The 27106-nt window shown below is 39.5% G+C and overlaps 1 protein-coding gene and 1 long non-coding RNA gene across 3 annotated transcripts; one reads left to right on the plus strand and one right to left on the minus strand.

Moving 5' to 3' along the window:
* Positions 1-1067: 1067 nt before the first annotated feature.
* LOC125562989 (uncharacterized protein K02A2.6-like) lies at positions 1068-3003 on the plus strand. The gene is made up of 3 exons (XM_048727462.1): positions 1068-1543; positions 1641-1990; positions 2093-3003. The coding sequence occupies exons 1-3, from the start codon at positions 1068-1070 to the stop codon at positions 3001-3003; spliced, it is 1737 nt and encodes a 578-aa protein (XP_048583419.1).
* An 18948-nt stretch (positions 3004-21951) lies between these two features.
* Positions 21952-23633, minus strand: LOC5505017. 2 transcript variants are annotated; one of them, XR_007309339.1, is made up of 3 exons: positions 22847-23633; positions 22395-22768; positions 21952-22053 (listed from the first exon to the last, which is right to left on the minus strand). It is a non-coding gene; the product is annotated as an uncharacterized LOC5505017 (long non-coding RNA). The 2 variants fall into 2 exon arrangements; XR_007309333.1 differs by having other exon boundaries at positions 21992-22088.
* Between the last annotated feature and the right edge of the window lie 3473 nt (positions 23634-27106).

Here is a 27106-nt window from a genome sequence, read left to right on the forward strand (position 1 = left end):
AGAGGTCGGAGGAACAGAAGTGTAGATATTTACTCTTCTGGACGGGAGATTATGGCCTTGACTTGTTTAATACATGGAATTTGAGCACAGAACAGGCGAACAAATTGGCCGAATATTGGAAGCGTTTCGAAGAGCACGTGAAACCACAATCCAACCACTTACTAAATCGATTTTACCTAAGATCCCTGAAACAAAACAACAGGCCGCTAGACGAATTCCTTACTGAGGCAAAACTACTTATCCAGAATAGTGGTTTTCCCACCGACTTACACGATGAGCTAATGCGTAATTCTCTTGTTTTTGGAGCCGACTCCGACGCGGTACGAAAGAAGTGCATCGCCGAAATAAATTCCCTCTCCTTCAAGAGAGCCAGGGAAATCGCCCACACTGAGGTGGCGACACGGCTACAAATGAACGCTAGAAAGCTAGAAAGCAACGAAAAGGTAAAACCCACCCAGTAAATAGATCCAACAAGAAGCCTGGTGATGAAAAGGGCGCATCCGCTCAGCACCATACACCAGATAAATGTGAAAGATGTAGAAACACACCCCACAAAAAGGGCCAGAAATGCCCAGTTATTGATTCAGAGTGCTTTGCCTGCCACAAAACTGGACATTTTCAGCACATGTGCTTCACACCCCAAAAAAATCTGTCCATTCACTTGATGATGAAAATTGTGATGAAAGAGTTTTCTTAGGAACTCTAGTGGCAGAAACCAGCACTAATGAAAATAGCCCAAGCGGAATTGAAAGCATCTTCCAGCTAGAAAACCGCAACCGTGTAACGACGGAATTGCAGTTCACTTCCACACCACAAGAATACCACCCCTATTGTATGTAGGATTGATACTGGCGCAGAACTCAATGTCATTGCAAAGAAGGACATTGAGTGCCTTTTTCTGAAAAAAAAAAAAGACAGCTGGAGAAACCTGGCTGCAAAATCATATCCTACGGTGGACATGAAATCTTGAACCTGGGGCAGTGTCAATTGTATGTGCACCACAAGGGTCAAGTTAAAAAATAACATTCAATGTTACTGAAGTATCAGGTCCTGCCATAATTGGCTGCATGACATGTGAAGATCTCGAGCTAGTGAAGTACAACCTTAACCTTGACAAAGCCCCCAAGGCCCAATCCCATAGTCAACATGGCAACATGCACACCCCACTCACTAAGGGAAAATTAGTGAACAGCTACAGAGATCGTTTTGAGGGACTGGGAGCATTTAAAATGAGACCATATCACATCACCTTAGAGGAGGGTGCAGAACCTGTTATCCACCCACCCAGGTCGGTACCAGTCCACCTCCGTGAATTGTACAAGCAAGAAATCGACACGATGCTTGAAGCAGGTATCATAGAACCTGTGGACACACCCACAGACTGGGTGAATAGCATTGTGTTGACAGAGACAACCAATGACAAGGGGGAGATCACAAAGATCCGAGTCTGCCTGGACCCCCGGGATTTGAATAAGTGGATCAAGAGAGAACCCCACTACACCAAGACGGTTGACGAAGTAGTGACACAACTAATTGACGCCAAGTACTTCACCTTGATCGATGCAAGAAAAAGGGTACTGGCACGTTCCCCTGGACAACGAAAGTTCATACCTCACAACGTTTGGAACACCATTTGGAAGGTTCAAGTTTTCCAGACTGCCATTTGGACTGGTAGTATCGCAGGATATTTTCCAACGACAACTCGATTCAGCCCTTGAAGGCCTGAATGGCGTGACCAGCATTGCCGATGACATAATCGTGTATGGGTCCACTGAAGAGGAGCATGACCGAAACCTGACAGACCTCATGGAGAGAGCCCAAGAGAAGGGGATTGTGTTCAATGCTGAAAAGCTTCAGTTCAAGTGCAATGAAGTTAGTTTTTTCGGACACACATGGAGTCCGGAAGGGGTCCCCCCAGACAAAAAGAAGGTGTCTGCGATCCTAGACATGGAAGCACCCAAAGACACTAAGAACCTTCAGAGCTTCTTAGGCTTAGTCAACTACCTCACAAGGTTTTCAGGGCAACTCGCCACCTTGACAGCACCCTTACGAGAGCTCACAAAGAAGTAAAATGTATTCTTATGTTGACCAGAACACGATGAAGCATTCAAGAAGGTGAAGGAAGAGATATCATCCCTAGGAGTACTTCGATATTTCGACCCTAAGGAAGAGACAGTCATACAGACAGATGCATCTCTGAAAGGTGTTGGCGCTGTCCTCCTACAAGGTGGACAACCTGTCTGCTACGCGTCCAAGGCGCTCACAGAGACTGAGCAGAACTATAGTAACATAGAGCGCGAGGCTCTCGGGGTAGTATGGGAACTAGAGAGGTTCCACTACTTCATTTATGGAAAGCAATGTACAGTTAACACTGACCATAAACCCCTTGAGTCCATTTTCAAAAAGAAACTAACCTCATGTCCTGCTCGTTTACAGAGGTTCGTATTGAGGGCACTCAAGTATGACGTCACTGTCAAGTACGTCAAAGGGTCTGATGTCTCAATTGCTGATGCATTATCCAGACTGTCACCTCAACCGGCACCGCCCAAGGGACAGCTACCCCAGTTAAGTATCCACCAGGTGACTGACACACTGCCAGCCTCACCAGCAAAGTTGCAGCAAATCAGAGACCTGACCACTAGTGACCCAACCCTAAGCCAACTCAGAGACACCATCTGCAAAGGATGGCCAGAGTCTAGAGAAAAGTGTCCCAGTATGCTCTACGATTACTGGAATTTCAGAGAAGAATTGACAATAGAAGATGGCCTTGTCCTCAAGGGAGAGAAGATTGTTATACCACCTACCCTGAGACCAGAGATCTTGGATACCCTACACAAGGGACACCTGGCCCAGGAGAAGTTCCTCTTGAGAGCCCGCACCAGTGTGTTTTGGCCAGGAATCACCAAGGATGTTGTAAACCTTGTGAAGATCTGCGAGGCATGTCAAAAGCAACAACGACACAACCAGAAGCCACCAATCTTACAGCCAGAACCACCGAGGTGAGTTCTGACCTATTCGATTACAAAGGGAAAACATACTCGCTTGTAGCAGACTAGTACAGTAAGTTCCCGATAATCAAAAAGTTAGGAATGCCTTGGGGAGCACCACCTTACTTGTTGTTATCAACCACTTGAAGAGCATATTCTCAAAGCATGGTATCCCAGCACAACTGCTCTCAGATGGAGGACCACAGTATAGCTCAAAGGAGTTTGAGGACTTTGTAACCACCTATGGTATTGAGCACACTCTAAGCTCACCGCACAGCTTACGCACAATCAAATGGCTTCGGTGAACGAATGGTACAGACGGTAAAACAAATCCTGACGAAATGCGAAGAGAAAAATGAAGACCCTTACCTTGGTCTACTGTCCTACCGGACAAAACCAGTTGACCATAACCTGAAGTCGCCAGCTGAGTTGCTGACAAACCGGAAGTTCAGAACAACACTTCCAATGGCACAGAGGGCATCCCTCACCAGAGATGGGAGCGAGGTTAAGGAAACCCTCTACAGACGCCAGACAACCCAGGAACAGAATAACAACAGCACTGCAGGACCAAGTCTGACACCATTTGAACCTGGACAGCCTGTAGGTATGTTCGACCACCACTAAAAGACATGGCAAAAGGCTACAGTAGTCAAGCCTGCTAAGGAGCCGCGCTCGTACATAGTGTGTAACCAGGAAACTGAAGGAGTGTATCGCCGCACAAGGTCTCAGCTAAGACCTCATCACCATTTCGCGCCAGATGAAAGTCTTACTGCCCCGACGCCTGATGTTCCTACACCGCTCGACATCCCAGATGCTGCAACCCATGCGATTGGTCCAACAGCTACTGGATACACCACAAGATCTGGGAGACCAGTTAGAGCCCCAGACAGATTGGAGATTTGAATGAACACTGATCACACGTTATATGTTAATAGAGATTTGTTATCGTTGATGTTGTTAAGCTCTTTGAACATTATAAAGAGGGGGATGTAACACAACCAGTGACCGACATGTATTGCGTGACTTTCGCGCCATAGTTATTCATTATGTTAATTTATGCATGTAGCTGTATACTTATGTACAAACTTGTACGATACGCACGAGTATCATAATAAACCCTCCACTTCACGAAACTCGACAAGCCTTCAGGCACACACCGCTGTTGCCAGTTCATTACTTTCATTTAAGACCTTAGTTTCAAAATAGAGCTGTATAAATTATTATAATGTACTGTTTTAGTCTTATTTATTTATGAATATTAATTTATCTTGGTAAAATGCAACTCAGCTTACAGTAACCGAGCATTAAAACTGAGAATTCGTGGTCTAACAAGCAATTTGAGCATAACAACATCCTTTGATATTCTTCGTTCTCTCTTTACTTTATTGTCAGCGTTGAGATATTTAATCAAGGCTGACAAATATCTTCCTGTCATATATTGCTAAAGAAGACCTTTCTTGCCTTTATATCCTGTGTATTAGTCTTTTTAAAGATACAGCAACTTTTTCAACATTATCATAAATACTTTACAGTTACAAGAGAATTTTTTCTTCGAAAATAAAAACCAAAAATGCAACCTATATTTTTTTTGCTCAAGCCTTTATTGTCTGCATCTTGCATACTATCTAATGTGTTTATTTATTTTTATTCAAATAGTTATGGAAAATTAGTAAGGTTATATGGGATGATAAAAATATTAAGAAAAACAAATACCCAAGTTAATTGTTTTCACTTTTATTTAGGTTAAACCAACCAAAGACTACCTGAGGGTCATGCTTGATGCTAAAGGCTGGAAGCATAACAATAGGCAAATGTAGCCGGGCTTTCTTACTTTAATACAGCAGTATAAGTGTAATAGGGTTTTTAGAGCAAGATACTTTGTGTCAATGATACTGTAAATCTGTCAAACATTTAATAATAATAATAATAATAATTTATTAATTTAGATTGCGCATTTTTCATATAATGATCAAAAGCGCATTACAATATAACTAAATGTTGAACTAATATATACAATAAAATTTACAATTATAATCGAAAATAATATGAAATAATAGATTCACAGGAAAAATATTGAATGATAATAAAAATAAAAATATATTTATATTTATGATTATGTGATATCAAGTGTTAAAAGCTAATTTAAAAAGATGAGTCTTAAGTTGCGCTTTAAAATTAAAGATACTGCAATTGATGGTGCGAAGATTTGCATGGAGAGCGTTCCATAATGTAGGTGCAGCACCACTAAACGATCTGTCACCGAAAGACTTCATCATTTTTCCTGAGGGATGCATTAAAGAAAGGCCCTCATTTGAGCGCAGTGAATAGCGCGCGTTATTCTTAATTCTAATGAGATCAGTTATGTAACGAGGAGCTAGCCCCTGAAGAGCTTTGAAAGTGATTAGCAAGATTTTAAATTTAACCCGATACCTTACAGGCAACCAATGAAGATTTCTTAGCACAGGCGTAATATGATCGTACTTTTTGCATGACGTGAGCAGCCTAGCTGCAGCATTCTGCACCCTTTGCAATTTACCCATTTCTCGTTCTGGTAATCCATAAAGGAGTCCATTACAAAAATCTATTCTACTGGTAACAAAGGCATGTAACACCATTTCTAGTTTATCCCTAGGCAAAAATTGGCTTATTCTCTTAATATTGTGCAGCCAGAAAAACGCTGAACTACAAGACTTAAAAATATGGGTCGACATAGAAAAATGTGAGTCGAACCAGGCACCAAGATTGCGCACTTCTAAAACGGGCATAATATCTATATTGCCAACACGAACTGAACAATTATCTACTTTCAACAGCTGTTGTTTCGATCCGATAACAAGAAATTCAGTTTTATCGTCATTGATTTTTAACTTGTCCTGGTACATCAAAGTACGTAAGTTATTGATGCATCGTTCCATAGCATCCAAAGAATCCGCTAGGTCCGTCTCACTATTGGGATCAAAAGATAGATAAAGTTGTGTGTCGTCAGCGAAACAATGTGCATCCGGCAGATGGGCTTGTACTATCTCAAAGAGCTTGGAGGTGTAAAGTACAAACAGAAGCGGGCCAAGACAGCTGCCTTGTGGGACACCAAAAAGCAGATCAAAGCTGTCCGACGTCACCCCCTCAAACAACACACGCTGGCTGCGCCCTGATAAATATGACGTAAACCACTCCAAAGCCTTCCCACCGATGCCGAAGCTAGCAGTTAGACGTTGGAGCAAAATTGAGTGATCAACTGTATCAAATGCAGCACTTAAATCTAAGAGTACAAGTAATGTAACGCGCTGCGAGTTCATATTCAATAATATATCATTAGCAACTTTGACCAACGCCGTTTCCGTACTGTGATGCTTGCGGTATGCAGACTGTAATAGCGGATAAAGCGCTGACTGAATAAGGTGATTAATCGTCTGATTGAAAACTGCACGCTCAATGAGCTTGGAAACATAAGCTAAATTGCTCACAGGACGCAAGTTCTTGAAGATAGATTCCAATCCCTGTTTCTTTAACAGTGGTACGACAATAGCCTCTTTCCAGCAGTCAGGAAAAATTCCTGATTCTAACGAGTTATTGATTAGCTTGGTGATCACGGAAACAAGTGGCTCACTACAGGATTTCAACAAGTGCGTAGGTATGGGATCGAGGCAACAAGAAGTACATTTCGAATTCTTAATGAGCATGCGTACATCTTCCTCAGTCAACAACTTGAAAGCTTCCATTCGAGGGACTAGAGAGACCGTTTCTACAGTACAGTCATTCACCAGATCACTGCTCTGTACATTCTCCGAGGCACTACAACCCTTGTCAAGCTCATCACGCAGTCGGTTGATTTTTTCCACAAAATACTTTCCTATGTCGTTGGCCAATGCTGATTTATCCGCATAGTCCGAGAAGCATAGTGAGTTCTTTTCCACAAAAAGATCTTTCACAGCACGAAATAACTTGCCTTGATTATCAGAATTCTGACTGACAAAGTCAATCAAAAAAGCAGATTTGGCTTCTTTCAGCAAATACGTCACATGATTTTTGTGTCGTTTGAATGAGGCGAGATCATCAGCAGACCTAGTAGTTCTCCATTTTCTTTCTGCGCGCCTGCGCACTCTCTTAGCCTCACGGATTTCCTCAGAATACCAGGGCACTTGGGGTCTGACTGTAACTGTTTTCGTCTTGAGTGGCGCATGGCGATCGAGTAATCCAGCAAGTGTTTTGTTATAACAGTCGACCAATTGCACAGTCTCCGAAGGTGGGTCCTGACACAGTTCCGAGGCAGACAAATCACTCATGAATGCTGTTGTGTCAATAGCCTTCGCCTTCCTAAAGGATACCTTTTTCCTAGAGAACTCCGGCATTGAAACATTTATGGCGAAAAATGCTATACAATGGTCTGAGAAATAAGAGCCAGGTCGGACATCATGTATGAGACTAGAATCTAGAGTCCTTGAGATAAGCAAATCCAAGGTGTTCCCAGAGATATGAGTAGGGAAGTTAATGTGCTGCTGTAGACCCATTGATGACAGTAGATCTAAGAAGCGAGCTGCATCGTTATCAGAATCGATATTAACATGGATATTGAAATCACCAGTCAACACCAGAGGCTCAGTTGTCATGACAACAGACTCCAGGAACTCGGCGAATTCCGAGATAAACATGCTCACAGTGAGCGGATGACTTGACGAGTATGGTGGCCTATAGATGGCAAGTAAACGCAGACGAGTAGAGCCAGACACGAATACTCAAAAGAATCATAAATACCCGCTCTTGCTTTTTTAATTACAAGTGAGTCCCGTGCCAATATACCAGTACCACCCCCATTTCTGTCTGAGCGAGGGTGATCGAGTAGCCTGTATCCCGGCGGTGTGGCAGCAATCCTAGCCGCAGAATCTCCAGGTTTTAACCAGGTTTCGGTAATAACAGCAATGTCGACATTAGAATCGCAAATATGGTCAACAAAGTCAGGCGCTTTGTTCCTAATTGACCGGGCATTGAGAACACAACACCTCAAAAACTGAGGTCTATTGTTGTGAACAATTGCCGGCTCTGTCAATGGAACTCGTACCAGATTTGAATAATGGACCGGAAGATTTTTTGGTTTCGTCTTGGTATGATTTAAATTGTTCTTATGTTGAGGGCCAGGATTCATAGACACATCAGAGTAGATTGTAATGTCGATTGGTGGATCATGTCCGACTACCATTAACACAGTTTGTCCTCGCTTTAACCATCTTGAAAGACTCAGTTCCGAAAACCAAACTTCGACAAAAAGACCTTAACGAGCTGGCCAAGATCGATAACTGCCACTACTCTAAAACAAGATGAAGGCAGAAGTCGATTTTTCATATACGGCTCGGCGATGATCTTAGAGAGCTTTGGGTCCGGGTTAAAAAAACACAAGATAACAAAATAGCACAGAAAATATCATAAACACCGGAGACCCACTCTTAGCCGCCATCTTCCTTGTCTGACCACACTACCAAGGAAACTTGCCTTGCGTTTTTCAGCTCTGCTAGTCGCGGTAGTACAGAGAATATCTCCGCTGTTAAGGGCTTCGCTTGTCTCGCTTGTCAATACATTTGATAGCCCTTGCTAGATCCATTTGTTGTGTTGTAGTAGCTCCCTCTGCAAGCGTATAAGAGAGCCACCCGTGCAGATTTAACGACACCATACAACTATTCAACTTTTTATCAACCTGAAGATAATGAGGAAAGGGGAAATAATAGGAGAGTGCTCAATCAAGTTGTTGCTATAGTGTTAAAGTTTTTATCAAAAATATAGTCCCAGTTTCTTTTTTCTCTCTCTATTGACTATTTTTATATGCAATTGATAATTATTTGCTGTTTTCCCCTCTGCACCCTGAATAAATTAAAATAGGTTAGGTTTGAAATTAGACATTTTCATTTAGCACTAATCAGTAATATCAAGGATTTGTTTTTAATTTGCTTCCCAAGTCAATTTGTTCTCTTCCATTTGATTGCATTTTTAAATTACAAAATTAAAATTTTGTAGTAGCATTAGCATGTGTGGATAAAATAAAAACAGCAGGCCACCATGCTAAAGGGTGGGTTCACCAATATGTAATGCATGACTGAGGTATATTTGTGGATTTTAATTTCCTTGGTGATGGAGTATCACTAGTAAGTGGCACCTGAAGTGTATCTAACTATATCATTCTGTCTTTGGAATGCTGTTTCATCCATTATATGTTTCTTTGCAAGGGCAAAGCCAGTCAGAATGTAGCTAGTGCTAGTGTAGTAGCGTACATGAATGGAACTTCTATAAAAGGGTTTTTATTAGGGCAAGGTACTTACTTAATAAATTATATAAAGATAACAAACTTGTGCTTTTTCAATAATAAATCTATAAAGAAAACAGTTTTATATCAAACCTAAAGGTAATAGGGAAAGGGAAAATGTTAGGAAAGTGCTCAGTCAAGCTATTATTGCATTTTTGTCATATATTTTTCTAAAGTAGATTCACATTTTTTCAAATAGAGTCACATTTCTCCCTTTCAACTCCCCATTGACTTTCTGTTTATTTGTTTATTTATTCCTCTCTACCCCAAACATAACTCAATGAACATGGTTTGTTTTTAAATTAAAGAAATTTCAGTAATTTAGTATTTTCCTCCATTGCATTCATTTTTGAGTAGCTAGTATGGGTGGATCCAGGGTTTCTAAAAACAACTGGCCAAAGGGTGGGTGCACTAATATGTATTAATTTCAACACATTCTTCTGAATAATCAGTTGCAGTACATGGAAACTACAGAATGGCATCTAAATCTTTGAAATGCTGTTACATCCTAAATATATTCTTTACAAGGTCGAAGATTGTTATTATGCTGTTTTGATAAAAAAAATATGCATAGTGGAACAAATAAGAATTGACCATTAGACTCTCGAAAAACATTGTCATCAACTGAGGCACCTTGAACTTTGACAGCCTTTTTTACACCAGGTTTACTGCATATTTAATATTATTAAATGAGTGCTTGCTTGATCCATTTGGAGGGGCCAATACAATTCATAATTACATGGCAGTAAAAATTGCTTTTTTAATCTCATTAAAAACATTTTTTTATGCTGGCTCCGCTTTTAGGCAGTGCCTAAATCTATATATTAGCGGAGCCAGCGCGGCAGCAGGCCGCGCGCGGAGCTACATAGGTAGAGAAATATGGTAAGCTATGCGACTTGGTTTTGTTGTCATCGCGTGGTTACACTGTAGTGTCTCAAACCAGCCAGCCAGTAATACAGCCGCGCAACTCTCAAGCCCCTCTCGGTTCTGACGCTTTAATGTGTTTTTAGTTCAAAAGCTTGAAAAAAGTATTTAATGAGAAAATACGCAGATTCAAATGGGCTGAAGTCTTTGAGGAACTGGAGTACGAGCCGATAGTAAAATCTACCCGAGTGTTAGTGAATCCCGCCCGTGGCAGCAGCTAAAAAGAGGACTCAGAAAGGCTCTACACTATACCATTCTGTATTCATTCACGTCTTATATCTATGTAAGGAGATCCTGAGAAGAAAGGGCCTTTAGATTGATGTCTGTTATCAGCTATAAAAATTATTCACTTGTGTCAACAAGTTTCTTGCTAGCAGAAAGTCGACACAACACAACCACAGGTGACAAACAGAAAGCACCAAAAAAAAATCACTGTCAAGTTGAGTTATAGACGATGATCTGTATTGGGAATATTGCAGTTTTTTTTTTTCTTTTATTGTTGTGCTTTTATAATCCTCGTTTGTTCGTGTTTTTTTTTTCATAACCAATCGCTCAAACTAAAACAACGTACCTGCTTTAGTTTGACGTCAACAGTTAGTTTGAAATACATTATTTAGTTTGATTCTGCTGCTAAGCTTTTTTTTATTTTGATGTGGCAATACTTGGTTGTTTTAATTGAGTTATTAATCTTGTATTTAAATGCATTTTTAGTAGAAACTGCTAAGCCCTATTCTGTTGCGTTAAGTTATCTTTCTGCAATGTAATTGTGTAAACATGTTACAGTAGTCAGACACTTAAAATATTGCATAAATGTTAGTTGTGTAAGTTTTTACTACCTCAAATATTGCACAAATGATAAAGAATAGGATGACTCGCTTACGGTTAGGTTTTATAGCTATTATCGTCTCGACGATGTTTCTAACAACATTTGTTTTAAAAGGTTTGAATCCTAAACAAACAGATTTCATTCCTGAGCAGTATGCCCACTGGGTTGAATCAGAGGTAGAACCGACTGCAAAACCCTTCTGTCGGTATATATTGGAGTGCCTCTCACATGGTAAATGGAAAAAGAAGGCGTGGGTGACACCAGAACACGAACGAGATCGAGACAACAAAGACATTGCTCTTCGCGAGTTGCGAGATAAACCGGCAAAACTCTCGCCTCGATTTATTGCGGGTCAGAGTACGGTGCAAAAACTGGACCTACGTATAGATATGACCTTTCATCAGTTTGCGAGCCAGACAGTCCGACTACTTGCTGTAGCGAATAAATAACCGGCCTGTGTGGTAACGGAACGAGCAACTGTAACTGCGAAGGGTGTACTGATTTCAGCGAAGTCATATCCGCCGAGTTGTACGACTGGGTTCCACAGAACGAGGCGTGTGTAGTAAAAAAACTACTCAAGCGAAGAGGCTTGCAGAGTGGTTTACAAAAAAACTCGACGCTTTCTTCCTAGTCGGAGACTCACAAATGCGGCATTTCAGTAATGCTCTTTTAATCCTTTTTACCAATGATCCAGAGCAGGGAACTGTATCCCCCAACTCCGGCTAGATAGCCAATCACCGACTAGTCACTTCAATTAAAGATTCGTCCGACCTCTGATATATAAACGGGCCCGCGACTTCATGTCACAATCCGCTAATCGAGCATACTTTACGAAGTCCTCATTAGCAACCTAGCGAAAAACAACTGACGAAGGTCTCTTCATTAAGAGTCCGAAACCGGTCTTGTAAACGCTATAACCGCCCGCCGATTTTTCATCAAACGATGACATCGGAAGGCACCTTAGACGAGATGAGCGAGCCCTCTCTCAGAAAAAGCCAGATTTAGCCTAAGTGCACTTTGAATTCTACGAGTTACAGTGGCGATTCTCGGCAGCCTCAAATCTTCCTGTTTGATTTTAAGAAATCTATTAAAACAGGAGTGAGCTGTACTGCAGATATGTCCTAAATAACTCTAAGAAACTTTACATGCACAAAGAAAGCGCTTATGTCAGGTCGAGCAACGCTCCCATAGACGTGAAACATTAAAGAACGACAAATTCCACCACAAAGACATATAATATGTCACCTAAGGTTTTTGTCACCTCATAAACCACGTCTAGCGTATATCGTCCTCCGTAGATCCATTTCTGCGGCATATAACGCTCAAGCAAAAGTGTAATCTCAAAGACACTACGCACTTTATTTACTTCATCAGAAGTCTATAAAAGGGCGAAAGATTCATTGATTTAAAGATCTTTGATGTCCATAGCTTACTGAAACTTTTCAGTACACGCATTCTCTCCTCTTGCCACCCTCTTAGTTATAAGAAGGGTTTGTGTCTAGGGAGATGGCCTAGGTCCGTTGAGAACAAATTCCTCACTTGCCACCTTCTAAGCCGAAATCCGCAACTTATTCTAGATACGGTTACGCGATTTCACAACATACATAACGGCGAGTGTTGAATTCACGGACAGGCAAAATGCGTTTTGAGGCAAACATGGCATCTAATAAACGAATCTAAACATTTTGTCATGAGGTTCCACCCGGCTAAACAGAATCTTTTGAAGATTCTTATAAAAAACTGGCAACTTATCACGGATCTCAGCCTCATACGGCTAGAATCTTTAATGAACCTATAGTCTGTTATAGAAAGGAGAAACCGCTTATAGACTTTTAAGTCAGAGCCACAATCTCCCATAAAGGACTAGGTATCAAAGCAGATTTATTTACAATTGTGGCGGGTGTGGCTGTTGGCAATATTACACAACTTAAAAATGGGGACCGCAAAGCACTGTTGGAAAGCTTGGATACCCCTGACTAGGTGCAGCTGTGTTTGACTTTGACGGGCTGTATAAAACTCAGAATAGGGGGGGAGGTATCTGTTTTCAGTCTGTTTTTTTGTAAATTCAGGTAAAAAAAAGCCAGGAGTCAATGGGTTAAATCTTTCAGAAAAACTCTTGTGGTTAAGATTATGCTGCCACTCAAACAGTCTATTATTTTCCTGTAATAATAACAGTCTGTTATTTCGCTGCAATAGATATAATTATATGAAATGAAAAGGAAAATATCCTGAAGTTTTTCTTTTATCTGCTACATTTTTAAATGTGTTTTGCTACTCAAAAAGCTTGATTGTTAACTTTTGTTTACTGTAAAATATCTTAGTTTACACAACTCCCTATTATAATTATCATTTTTTCACTTAATTATTATTGAAGTTTATTAACTGCAAACATGCTACTCTTACTATTAAATATTAACTGCAGGTATTGGCCTGCCAAAATATAGTGTATTAGAAGCACCTCTGAATGGTGTCAACATTTTTCTTTTAAAGTCTGTATTTGTTCCTAACTGTTGAAACAGTCCACAAGATCCAGCAGGATAGAAGTTGTCAAGTGGTTTTCTTCCTGAACTTATTTGGCCCATTTTGTGTACATTCATTTTTGCATGGTGTTAACACAACATTTTTTTGGTGCAAGGCCAGATTTTTCTCTTCACGGACTGAAGCAGGACACCAACAAATCAAAGCTTTTAAATCCTGGTTATCAAAGTCATAGTATGAAAGCTATTGACTTTTGCCTAGATTCTCAACATCTTATCAAACCAGGAAAATAGACACAAACTGGGTATTTTGAAGCTAAGTCAAGGGAGTTTGTAGCTATATAGGGTGAATCATAATCATCGCACAATTGGCACAATGATAAAGAACCATTCAGCAACTAAAGGAAACGGATCACAATCCATAGATCCCATGTCTATATACAAAAAAAAGGTTAGGTAAGTCTGAGAAAAAATCTTATAATATTTGATAAGGGGCCCAAGCACCAGGAGTCCATTTCCCCAATTGATCCACAATATTTCAAGAGCCTGAAACTGTTTGAGTGACACCATCATCTTTCCATCAATAACTCTTTTGAAATATTTTACAAGGGCCATTACTATAATGATGGCAAGTCTTATTACAGGCCAGGATGACAGATATGCATGCTTTAAATGCACTCCTGGCTTTTTTTGCAATGATTTGAAATGTTATTATGATTTCTGGACAGCCAAGAGGTCAGTCAAAAGAAAGTCAAATTTGAACAAATTTAGATACCGCAAGTATGTAATACTTTAATTATTCATAACAGATTATAAGTTAAATGAGTAAGTAGCAAGTATCAATTTTTTAATTAAGCTTAAAAATGGAAACAAAATTTACAAAAAAAAAACACAAAAGTAATGCCTTTTATGTTAGTATACTTTTACATGTTTTTTTTACAATTTCTTACCAGATCAGGGCAAGTTGAGTCCGTGGCAGGTCATGAGTGTTGGTATTTATGCGCATCATGACTAAATTCTTTCTTATACAAACACAATTACTTACAGTTTTGAAGAGCTGGTTTAAAATAAATGTAAAACAAAAAACAAGACATAAACTTCCGTATGTTACTTCTTACACTATTGTTAGTTAACTAGCAGTATCCAACTCCTTATGAATGATAATATGGCCTCTCAGCGAGAAAATTTCGAGATCGAAACAAATGATCACTTATTTCCGAATTTATTGCTTTGCAAGAGCAAGAAAAAATGTCCTCGTAACAAAGTTTGAGTCCACTTATTGATAAATAATTAGTCCAAGGCTAGTGAGAAAATGTTTTTCTATCTGTGGCTAAAAGGCTTCAGAAATTAGGAGGCATATGACGATGTAGGAAGACTTTGAAAAGCAAGCGTCGTTTCCCCCTTCTCGACCGCCATTTTTCCTTGAGACAAAGTCAAATTTTTCCGCCTGTTATCTGATTGGCTAATCCGTGCGTCTAAAAATAGCCTGATCCTATGAAACGCCGTGACACTTATATAATACAGATGATTACCCTTACTTATGAGCCCCTGAATAGATACATTAATGTCTATTCAGAGCCTAAAAAAATAGTTCTTATTTAGTTACATTTTTGTGTCTACACAATATCTGCTAAAATTCATTTTATTTCTTTTATTTAATGCTCTCTACTCTAGTAGCATAGGCCTTGTGCATATCTTTATTTACAAAGACCAGGGAGTGAGAGTAGGGAAAACCTACAGTTTGTGTGAGTAGAGAAAACTTACAGTATGCGTGAGCAGGAAACACTTTCAATACGTATGAGCACAAAACACCTATAGTATGTGTGAGCAAGTAACACTTATAGTATGTGTGAGTGGGGAACACACTTATATGTGTGAGCAGGGAACACTTATAGTATGTGTGTGCAGGGAAAGCTTATTGTAAGTGTGAGCAGGGAACACTTATCTTATAGTATGTGTGTGCAGGAAAAAAAATTTTAATATTTGTGAGCAGGGAACACTTATACAGGGGTTTCAGGTTAACAGTGGTCCATAAGTAGGGATGGAAGTTGTTTTATTTTATTAGTTCAAATAAAACTTGAATTGACTTTTTGTTTAAAAAGTAGCTAGTGCTTGGAAAATTCTAGCTGGCTGTTCTGCAGGCCTCAGTGCCTTAATGAAACACCTGCTTATAGTATGTGTGACTTTTTTGAAGCCCATCCCCCTCCTGAATGAATGCTGCTGTCTAAACTGTGATTTCTCTATTCTTATCTTATGTTTTAGTAACATTTATGACAGCAAATCTTTAGTGGTTAAAAACTTTGTCTTGGATTTTTTTAAAGGTAAAAATTTTCTATACTATATGCTGCAAGAGTGGAGTAGGATATAAGGATGGTGTATTAAAATGTTTGTATTTACAAAAATCTGTAGTTGCATTTTCTATTAATTTGGTACTTAAACTTAGTAAAAGTGTTTAAAGAGGGACTGGAAATGTTCATCATGGGTTTTTTGGGCATGAAATGTTGGGCTCCCTTGCAGCAAAGATCTCCTGAAATCTCTTGGTCTTCAAAGCTACACTCAATGAAAGGACTATGTAAAATGCCAGGTACATTTATGAGTCCCGATTATTTTATGTAGAAATGTAGCAAATAAGGAAATATCTGTTCAGTATCAGTTGTTTATCAAATGCAGCTAACACACTTAAAGCTTGTAACCTCCTCTTTGCTATTGGTAGATAATATCATATTTATCATTATATAAATAATACTAATATCACCAATATTTTTGGGGTTAGCTGCAAAAGAAGTGGATTGGGAGAGGGAGGTCTAGCATTTCATTACACTGGGGGAAAAAATAAGATCAAATATAGGATCAAGCATTTCATTACGGTGGGGAAATAAATAAGATCAAATAAAATATAGCCCGGACTATGCATTTTTAACAAGTTGTATGTATGCAAGGCGGGTGGGAAGGATATATAAAGCATACAAAGGTTAAGTTTAATATTATGCATCTTTTTATTCTAAAATAATGGAAAACTCTAATCTTCAGGGGGGTCATACCCTTATCTGCCCAAGGATTCTCATATGAAAATATTGTGATAAAGCTGGCTCCGCTTTTAGGCAGTGCCTAAATCTATATATTTAGTAAAACTCATAACAAACACCGAACGTGTAACGCACACGGGAAGTAGGTCCCTGAAGTACATTAGACTAAGGATATCGTAGATATTCCAAGTGATTAAAGCAAAGCGGCTTACATTAGTGATTTCTTTGACGTCATATATATTCGTTTGTTGTTTATAACAAGTTAAGGGAAAACAAACAAAACAAAAGTCGACAGATTCCAACGTTTCGGACTTTACTTGCATTCCTTCATCGAGCGGGTACTAAAGGTAACAGGTAATTTCGCCCACGTTGTTGTATCGCTCACGTATATCGCGCTGCTTTAGAAAAATCAAAACTAATGAAATACTCATGACGAGACGCAAACGACTTTAACTGTAAGTACCCCCAAAGGAATGTGTGTATGGTATATCCATAAAACAAAAAAGAAAAGAATCGGTACATATCATAACTTTTAGAACATATTAGAACCCCTTTAGTACCGAATTGCGGTGGTTTCACCCAAGTTGTTGTATCGCCCACGTCTTTAAGAGTAGTTTCGCCCACGCATCAAGAGTTGCTTCGCCCACGCATCAAGATAATGTTCACAGTTTTTACATTACATTAGAGTATCATAATCCCGTGAAATACACCTTAGCGTATTTATCACTTGTACACTCGTATCATTGTTTTCTTTTGGCCTGGCTAGACTACTACACTAGACTAACACCTCGTGTTGCACCGAATCTTTGAGGATACAGACCCAGTGGTATTGATACAATTATTTTCTAAAATGTCTCTGTTTATTACACTTTACGCGATCTTTACGCAGAATGTAAAGATGCGTAAATTGTTATCACCCTTAACGCCATTTTTACGCAGAACGTAAATATACGTGAATGTTTATCACCCTTTACGCGGAACGTAAAGAAGCGTAAATGTAGGTCAGCCTACACGCACATTTACACACATGCATAAAGGTGCGTAAATATGGATTTTCGTGCTGTGTTATCCCTTTTGCACCGGTTACCGTCATTTGTACTCTCCGACTTATCGTCTTCCCCATCAGCCTCCGACTCATCGTCTATGCATTTGATGAACTCCCCTTATCCACTTCCAATATCATTCATCCAATATCATCATTCCAAGCAGGGCCGGAAACAGGGGGGTCGGATTGGGTGGATATCCACCCCCTCTTTTTAAGTTAAAAAGAAAGTCGAAAGAAAATAAATATCTGTGAGACGGAAGGTACTCTCCATGTGCCTTCGCCTGCTTTGCTGACGCGACAAATCCAATTAAGCGTGAAGTATTGTTAAGTCTATGTGACCTACCAAGAACCACTGGATCAGTTATAAGCCGTCTATCCGGCCATTATCCACCCCTTATTTTAAAATCCTGGATCCGCCCCTGACGCTTCATCCTCCTACTTTACCTCCTTTGAAAGGCCACTTTCACTTTCTGGCCCTTCGCTCCTAGCGTTCGCTACAGTCCTCCGTGCAAAGGAAATGGCATCGACTTGATCTCCCTTTAATATCCACTTCTAGCAGTTGAGCTTCTCGTTCTCTATGTATAGATCAAGGACCGACACCTTTAGCTTCTTGTGCTTGCCCTCTCTATTGGGTTGTACCCAGTTATAGTTATCATACTTTTTCAACTTTTTCAACTTTTTATTCGTCTCTCAGCCTTCTCCTTGACTCTTTACTCTTTCTTTTCTTGAACACATACAGGCGCGTACCCAAGATTTGCTGAAGGGGGGCTGCGTATTCATATGGAAAAAGCATAGTATTTGAAGAATGGCTGGAGAGGGCCGCGCAGTCATGGTCTAGTATGAAAAAAGCATAGTATTTGAAGATTTCTTAATAAGAAATAACCCACTTTTCTCCCCTAAAGGGAGGGGGATGCGCGCACCCCGTGTACGCGCCTATCATGGGCCTTTAAATGACGATGGTGATGAAGAAAAAAGTCACCTAACCCTCGGCCATTGTGACTCATCAGAGTCACCGGAGAAAATTGGACCATATTGTAATAAATCCTACTCCATGCCCATTTATCTGACTATGAGTTTTAGAATATGATGTAATTATATTATATAATATATATGAAGTAATTAAAGATGTTAATTGCACAACGGCCAGTCAATGGTTGACTCGCAAAGTAACACAACTATGTAGATTAATGAGTTCCATGTTGGGGTTTATGTGATGGAGCAAAGAAATATTCAACAAAAAATATTTGTTCAAAAAAATTTGGACCCTCCCCTAAGAGATGTGAAAAAAATTTGGACCCTCCCGCAAAAAAATCAGAGCTCCCCCCTTCCATCCCGCTAAATAATGACACGTCCCTTATGGATGCGTTTGTATAAGTCTGCTATGCACGATTCACCTGTTCACAAAACACACACAAGAGAATAAAAGCCCACTGGAAATTACCTCTATTCCTTTGTCTTTTTTTGTATCTAAGTCCGTGTAATCTTTATCATTGTAGGAATGCGACAGAGGCGTTTTCATTGCATACTGTTTAAATTTCATAGTGACTAAGTCGGCAACGGCTTTTTTCCTTTGTATCGCCAGCCAAGCGGAATAAAAAAAGAGGCCTCTGCTAGCAGGGTAATGATGAATGTGTGATCAAGCTGAACATGAATAGAGTAATTGGATGGAATCATTGGGGTTGGATTGCAGTGTTCTAGCCATCACGTATAATTATGAAACCCTGGTTCCAGGATCTCCTTCCTTCTCTTCCTTCATAGCATGAAACTCGCCAGTGCGCCAGGAACAATACGATTATTGTATAGAGTTTTTTTTCCTGCAGTTGCCGTCGAGGATGTTTAAATTCCCTGGCAGTTATGGATGCGTTTGTATAAGTCTGCTATGCACGATTCACTGATTTACAAAACAAACACAAGATAATAAAAACCCACTGGAAATAACTTCCATTCCTTTTTCTGTTTTTTTTTGTATCTTAGTTTGTTAGTGCGAGTTGCATGGCAATGTAATCCTCATCATTGCGGGAAGAAGACAGAGGCGTGTTTAAATTTCATAGTGACTAAGTCGGCATCATGCCAGCATAGCCAGCATGTTTTTTCCAGCATGCACTTGTGTAGAACCCCCCTCCCCTCGACCTTTATTATGCATCATGTTCCATCACTCACAAAAAGGCACCCTATGTGAAACATAAAGCTCATGTTCAAAATAAATTGATGCTTTGATTATCAGGGAAGGCTTTTATGTGTCAAGGAGGTAATATTTATTTTAAAAAAGAGGATCAATTAAAGTTCCTCCCAGAAAAATGGGTGCTATTTTATTCTCTTCAATATTAAAATAATAAACAAATAAATACATATCACATTCCTATACATTAATAAGTATATCAGCAAATCACACTATCGTAGTGGATTTGACGTAAAAGTACCCAGTGCCTGCCTGTACTGTCCCGATTCCTTTTATTTATTTATTTATTTTTTAAATTACCTTACCTCGTCTGTACATAATGAGATGACAAAAGATTTCCAAAGATCCTCAGCCACTTGTTGGAAAGTGGGGGATTTTACTGAGAGACTTGGGACTGCCTACTGGTAATAGTATGCTTTGTCAGTTTATCAGTGATGGCTTGCTCAAGGAACTGTTAGTCAGACGTGAGGCATCGATCTCGGATAGAGCTGTTAGACTGAAAAGAGAGATGACATGGTCACCAAATGGACAAGCTAGAAGGAAATGCTCTTCGGTATGTTTGTGGCTACATTCCCCTATTAATCAGACGGAAAGCCCAAAGATACAAGTCTGCCAAGCATGCATCAATTGTGGACAAGTGGGTTCAGTCTGCAGACAAGTGCAACACTACAACTTCATTTCTCGAGTACACATCTAAGTGGACAAAAAGTGTTGACAGAGGAAGACTGGTCCATGTGAACGGCGAATTCTATGCGTCGTATTGAGGAGTTTGTTCGGAACTATTTCAATAATAGTTTTCTGATTAACTACGCTGGTGGGAACTTGAAGCAAGCTATAATGGCTGAACTATTATGCTCCAAAGGTGTTGTTGTAATAGCTCGGTCAGGATAGGGTTTGGTGGCCCAGAGACAAAGAATTACAATGAAGTTGGGACGTTATATAATTCACTCGCTCTCGACATCGGGTTTAAGTCTGAATCTGATACACCCAGCATCGTATTACTAGCAACCTAACTGTCATACAATCATCAACTTAATCTCTTAATCTGTTCCGCTACATCACGCACACATCACTACATTGTAATGGCATGTGACAGGATAACACGCGACATTAATCGTGAGAAGATCAGTTTTAAAGTGTTCAAGATGGTTCTCGGACAATACACAGAATTACGTGCCAAGTCATTTGTAAGGACATGGGTGAGAAAAGCCTGCACAAAGGACTGGCACAGCATACCCAATAGTCAGACCAGTCAAAAAATAGTGTACAAGTAGTTTGATTTTTTTAGTACAACCCAACTCAAATTGAGATTAAGGTTTCTCAGTTTTGCTTCTTCCTGCTTGAACAGATAGCCAGTGTCAATAGCAAATCAAATTGGTCCACAACAAAGTATGTGAGTAGTTTATATTAATACACTTAGCTACCTGTAAGGTCCTTCTGCCATAAAATTCCATATGACAGGGCTCTCATTGAATTATGAATTTAAGGAAGTTAATACAATAATGTAATGAGACAATTTTTTGGGAAATGATTATTTATTCTCTTTTTTCAGATATTGTTGTAAGTTAGTGATATGGCAAATGAATTCCAGATGACAGTTGAAAGTATGTCAGAATTGCAAAATGATTAAAAATCTGAAGGCTGTAGTCTCTTCCTTCCTCTGTTTCCTCTGCAGTTTCCTTTGGCAGAAGCCATAGCAGCAGAATTTGTAACTTGCAAGGCTAGGTAGTTCTGAACTGAGCATATGTTGGATTGTCGCTCGCACCACCACACCTCCTTTGCTTTGCAAAATATTCCTCTAGTGGGTCCTGGCAGAACTTTTCACTGAGTAGGAATTTAACTCCTGGTTCTTGAAGAAGAATCTTCCCAAGCTCCACAAATGCTTTAACTAAAACAAACAAGGAATATCTAAGTCCGATATCAACTCCCAAACATGCTCCCTAGCTCATCTAACATGGAAGCCTGTGGTGATTTTACTTAAAAAATAAAATATTATTTGCGTGTCTTCATTGAGTTCTGAAAACCAAAGTCTTTTTGTTTGAGACGGTTGTTTACTGATGATGCAGAAATTCCCCTAAAATGACCTTATGCTGCGTCATCGCACGACCTTCATGATCTGTACTATCTCAATCATTGTATAAATTATTATCAAGAAGAACACCATAAACTGATTAAATTTTACAGAATGTCTACACTTCTTACGAGTTATTCTGAGACCTTCCAAGGTTTCACGACTAAGGCACGTTCTGTTGGTTTGCTCCTTGGGTAGGTGTCCATAATCTCTTGCAACAGACTGCTGCCTGTGAAGATACCCAAGAAAGGTATCTGTCAACGACTACAATGAAAATCAAACAGATAGGAACCATATATCAGAATTTACAGGCTGGTTTCTGATGCTGGGATCTTTTACAAAAGTTTCAGATTGCCAATTTGTGCAAGGTACATAAAAATAGGGCATAAGAGATTTAAAGCGTGTTGGGGTTGAATATGGTATTTTATCGCATTCCTATAAAAACCTCACTGTAGATTCAGGGAACATTTAAAAATCATTGAGACTAGCTAAGGGTGAGTTTATTTGTACTCTGTGTTTGAAACATATTACGATTTTTATAAAGGTTAACCTTCTATTTTATTTGCTTACCTTTTTCGTATGGCAACTTGAACAGCTTTCTTGACCTGACACCTTCAACTGCATTCTTAAGGTGTCCATCATTGAGACAAATTTCCCAGTAGCTTTGGTGTTCTCCTCCCAATGAACTTAAAGGCATTGACGAGAGAAGATGACAAAACCTGAAAATAAACACATTTTCTGAATTTAATTTTGTCCAAAAAAAAAGGTTCCTGAAAAATTACCTGAGCAGCTAGGTTGACCCTCATACGTAAAAAGCTGTTGAGAAACACATGCTCATGCGTCAACTTAGGAATCAGCCTCAGTCCTGGGGCATTACGGTTGATGCAAACATCCCGTTCGTAGAGTGTTACTAGGTGCTGCCAGCTGATATCCATCCCATCGTTCTAGACAGGTGAACAATAAAAAAACATGTCAGTAAAGCAAAACAAAATTACTACAGTTATTATGTAATTAGAATTTACCTTCATTTTTCTCTTGCTCTGTCCATTATGTTACTTCTCCCAGCAATTCCGAGTTGTCTTTATCAAATGTGGAGGGTCACAGATGAAGTAGAGGTCACGTGACTCCTCGGAGTATATTAATTGGTGTCTTTTAAACAACCTCGCCATCTAGAAATTAGGAGCCCTATGCAGCTTGAACAGCTTTCAATTTGGAGTGGCCCAATCCGCAGTGAGAGAGCGCACCTTCAGCCCTAATAATCATGCTCCGCTAGTTACAAGTACTGTAACAGTAAGACCTGCTGCTCCCTGGTATTCTGATGAGGTTAAGGAAGCAAAGAAACAGCGGAGAAAACTTAAACGACTATGGCGAAAAACCCATCGTGAGATGTATGTTGAACAATGTGTTCGAGTAAACCAGGGTATTTATGATTTCAAAATGAACTTTTATGCTGAAACTATAAAACTATAAATTCTAAATCTAGTAATAAATTACTGTCTCGTGACTGTCCTAAAGATCTCGCGGAAAGTTTTTCAAACTTTTTTACAAAGAAAGTTGAAACTATTCGTAACACTTTCCCTTCAACACAAACATATCTGTTTCCAGAAGAGAAATGCTCCTCTAACTGGCTTGATAATCTCTCTATTACATCAAATGAAGAACTCAGCTCTCTTCTCAAGCCCATGTGGAAAAAATCATGTGTGGTGGATCCAGTTCCAGGGTATTTAATGAAAGATTGCCATGAAACATTAATTGCGATACTGACAAAATGTGTTAACTTGTCTTTTGAAACAGGTATTATCCCTGACAGCCACAACAAAAATTGTGTTAAATCCCTCACTTAAAAAAGACTCACTCGATCATGAGGTTCATAAACATTATAGACACTTTCTCTAATTTGAGATGTATCTCTAAGGCACTGGAAAGAGTTGCAGCTGTTCGCTTGCGCGAGCACTGTGATAACAATAATCTCCTTGAACGTTCCCAGTCGGCATACCGAGAGGGCCACAGTACAGAAACGGCACTTACGCGCATACATAATGACATCCTTTGTGAAATAGACAGTGGTAGATGTGTCATACTAGTTCTATTAGACCTCTCTGCCGCATACGGTGAATCATGAAATCTTCCTCAAACTACTAGAACATCGATATGGTATAACAAGTAAATGGTATAACAAACCGCACCCAATATGTAAAAATAGGTGACGAAGTCAGAAGATGCTTTGTGGCGTTCCTCAGAGGTCGGTGCTAGGTCCTATATTATATTCACTATATACTGCACCGCTTGCTAACGTTATCAAACAACACAGTGTAAACTTCCATTTTTATGCGGACGATACGCAACTATACATATCATTCGACCCAAAACACGATAGTGAAGCAAGCAAAGTGCTGTATAGAATCTGGCCTTCGTTAAATAAACTAGCTGGATGACGACTAATAAACTGCAGCTAAATAGTGACAAAACAGAACTGTTCTATGTACATAGGTGTATGGTTCGATAACACTTTGACCATGGACAAACAAGTAACTTCAATATGCTAATCCTCCTTTTTCCAACTACGTAATATTGCCAAAATCACTGCGAGATTCTTATACACACTTCTATTTCTTCTAAACTAGACAATTGTAACTCTCTTCCCACTGGCCTTGATCGAAAGCAAATCTGTAAACTACAATATGTTCAGAATTCTGCGGCGCGACTTCTTACACGAGCACGCAATTCAATCACGTCACTACTGTTCTGCGTACCTTACACTGGCTACCCATCAGAGAAAAAATACATTTTAAACTCCTTCTTTTAACTTTTAAATCCCTAAATTAAATCGCTCCAGACTAAATGAAAGACATTTTAACTTCTTATAAACCAAAGCGCAGTCTTCGTTCTTCAACTAAGTCTCTTTTAGTACAGCCCTTTTTTAAACTTTATACCTACGGCTCTAGAGCCTGTTCCGTGAGTGCACCAGCTATATGGAACTCCCGCTCACTAGAACTTCGGAATTGTAAAGAATTGAGTATGTTTAAATCCAAGATCAAGACCTTCCTTTTTAATAGCGTCTTCGACAATTGACTCTTAATGATTGATTCTCATGATCTTAGTTATGTATCATAAATATTTTTTTATTACTTTTTTACTTTTTATTTTGTCTTTTTATTATTTATTCGATATATATTGTAATGAATTTGTAATTATTATTTTAACATAATATTAAAACGGTAAAGCTCCTTGGATCTATAGGAGAAAGGCGCTATATAAATCTATATTATTATTATTATTATTATTATTATTATTATTATTATTAGAGAGACTCCAAAATCATCACTTCTTCCCATACAAAAGGGTTAAGTTGGGCACTTGTTAACCCTACTGAACTATAGTATGCAAAATGAAACTTCAGGCTTGAAAACAGCCCTCTTACCATCAATACCAGCACATGGGTAGCTAACTGAGGCTCGTCTAAACTTTCATCTTTGCACTGTTTGTCAAAATGTTCCATGGAGTTGTTGAGTGTTCCCATGTTGGCAAACCCCACAATCTGGCCAGTGGACTTTGAGTACACAAGGTCGCTTTTAATTTTAATTTCATCTATTATAATGCCGACATTTACTTCCCAGTCTTTCATCTCTCCCAATTCATCAAGTAGCTTTTCCAATATGCTGATACTAATTCCAGTCTCTGCATCAGTCCAATGGCTAAAGTCATATAGTGTGCATTCACTCGATAGCTCAACCATCCCACTCGATTTCAATAATGAGTAAGCGGATGGGGATATCTGTCGTAGGGAATTGCATCACTTGATCATCAGAGGGTGCCATCGCTTCCCTCTCGCATCCTGCAGAAACGCCATTTTTTTGTTGTTGTTACCAGAAAAGGGACTTAAAAGTTCCTTCTTCAAAGTGAGGCAGTCTTCCAACTATGAGATTTTTTTTCAGCTCAGTGTGACGATTTTCATCAACCATAGTACCATTAGTTCGTCTGGGCCCAAGTGTTTATACTGGGTCCGCGAGTCATGGCCCACTCTGGGCTAGTTTCTGCTCCTGCCCTGTCATGTTTTGCCTTGACTCTTTAGCCCGTAAAATGTTTCTTGCTCTTTTACATCCTTCACACTTTGAGCAACCAGGGGGGACTAAGGAAAGGCACTTCTTTGTACGTATAGTTCTATTGTACGTAGCTCCTGATTTCATATCAGTAACATTGTAGCCTTGCTCTTCGAAATAGGATGTCCCCTCAGCAACAAAGCGTTGGCCGCCACGTTTCGAGATACCTTCAAATCTGTCAGGGTTCCCACTACAGATATTTGAATCAGCGACCATTTCAAGGAGAATCTTCAAGGATGATGGAACCAGTTTTTCAGGAATAGAATTAAGAACACCATTGGTGAAGCATAAATATCAAACGGAGAAGTTAAAACGTGTGAATTCGTCGCAAAATTCTTATACATTTTCTTGGAATTTTTTCCGGGAACCATTTTGAAAATGTGACTGACATGTGAGGTAGTCTTTCTTAGAGTTTCCCTAGTAAGGTTTTCCTCAACTCGCCAAACCGTGACCCATGATCACCAAATACAAAAAAAACAATCGTGTTATTCAGCTGATTCTCATTTTCCATGGTTTAAAATAAATCAACTAAATCTTCGTCTGCATATTTGACAGCATTAATGTCCCCATGGGAAATTTGTGATTGAATCATGTACAGAAATTTAGTGTTCTTTTTGTAGGTTTTGAAAAGGCCTAGATAATAGCGCAAGCTGGCAAGATGGTACCGCTCGTTGCAAACGCAGAATTTCTTCTGCATGTGCCTGTCTCCTTCGTTCCAGAAATATCTCCCGTGGAGGATTGTCGAAACTTTTTAGTCAATAATTAAAAATCCACAGACCTGGAGAGTCTTCAGTGTATGACGTAGCGTAACCGTGTTCCTTGTAATCCTTGAAGATAAACCGCCATTCATCCACGGGCTTGGCATTTGCCATTTTGCGCCTGGCCTCAGGTTGCTCTGCCTCGGCAATTCCAGTGAGCATTGTTGTCACCTGTGCTGTTGTGCCATCGCCTACAATGGTGTTAGCTTTCAAGAACACAGTATTCTTAGCCAGCGTATTCACGGCTATGTCGTTGTTTTTCACCCCACAGGAATCACATTTATCATTCATGAGCGTATCTGCAAAAAGCTAAAATTCTCGTTTCGGTTGCTCTGGTTGGCCATTCTATATCTCTTTCAATTGCAGTTGATGACATAGTCTTTTCATATTGGCGTTAAACTCCAACAATGTATTGATGTGCTTT

Source organism: Nematostella vectensis, chromosome 1, assembly GCF_932526225.1.
Source record: "Nematostella vectensis chromosome 1, jaNemVect1.1, whole genome shotgun sequence".
Classification (NCBI taxonomy): Eukaryota; Metazoa; Cnidaria; class Anthozoa; order Actiniaria; family Edwardsiidae; genus Nematostella; species Nematostella vectensis.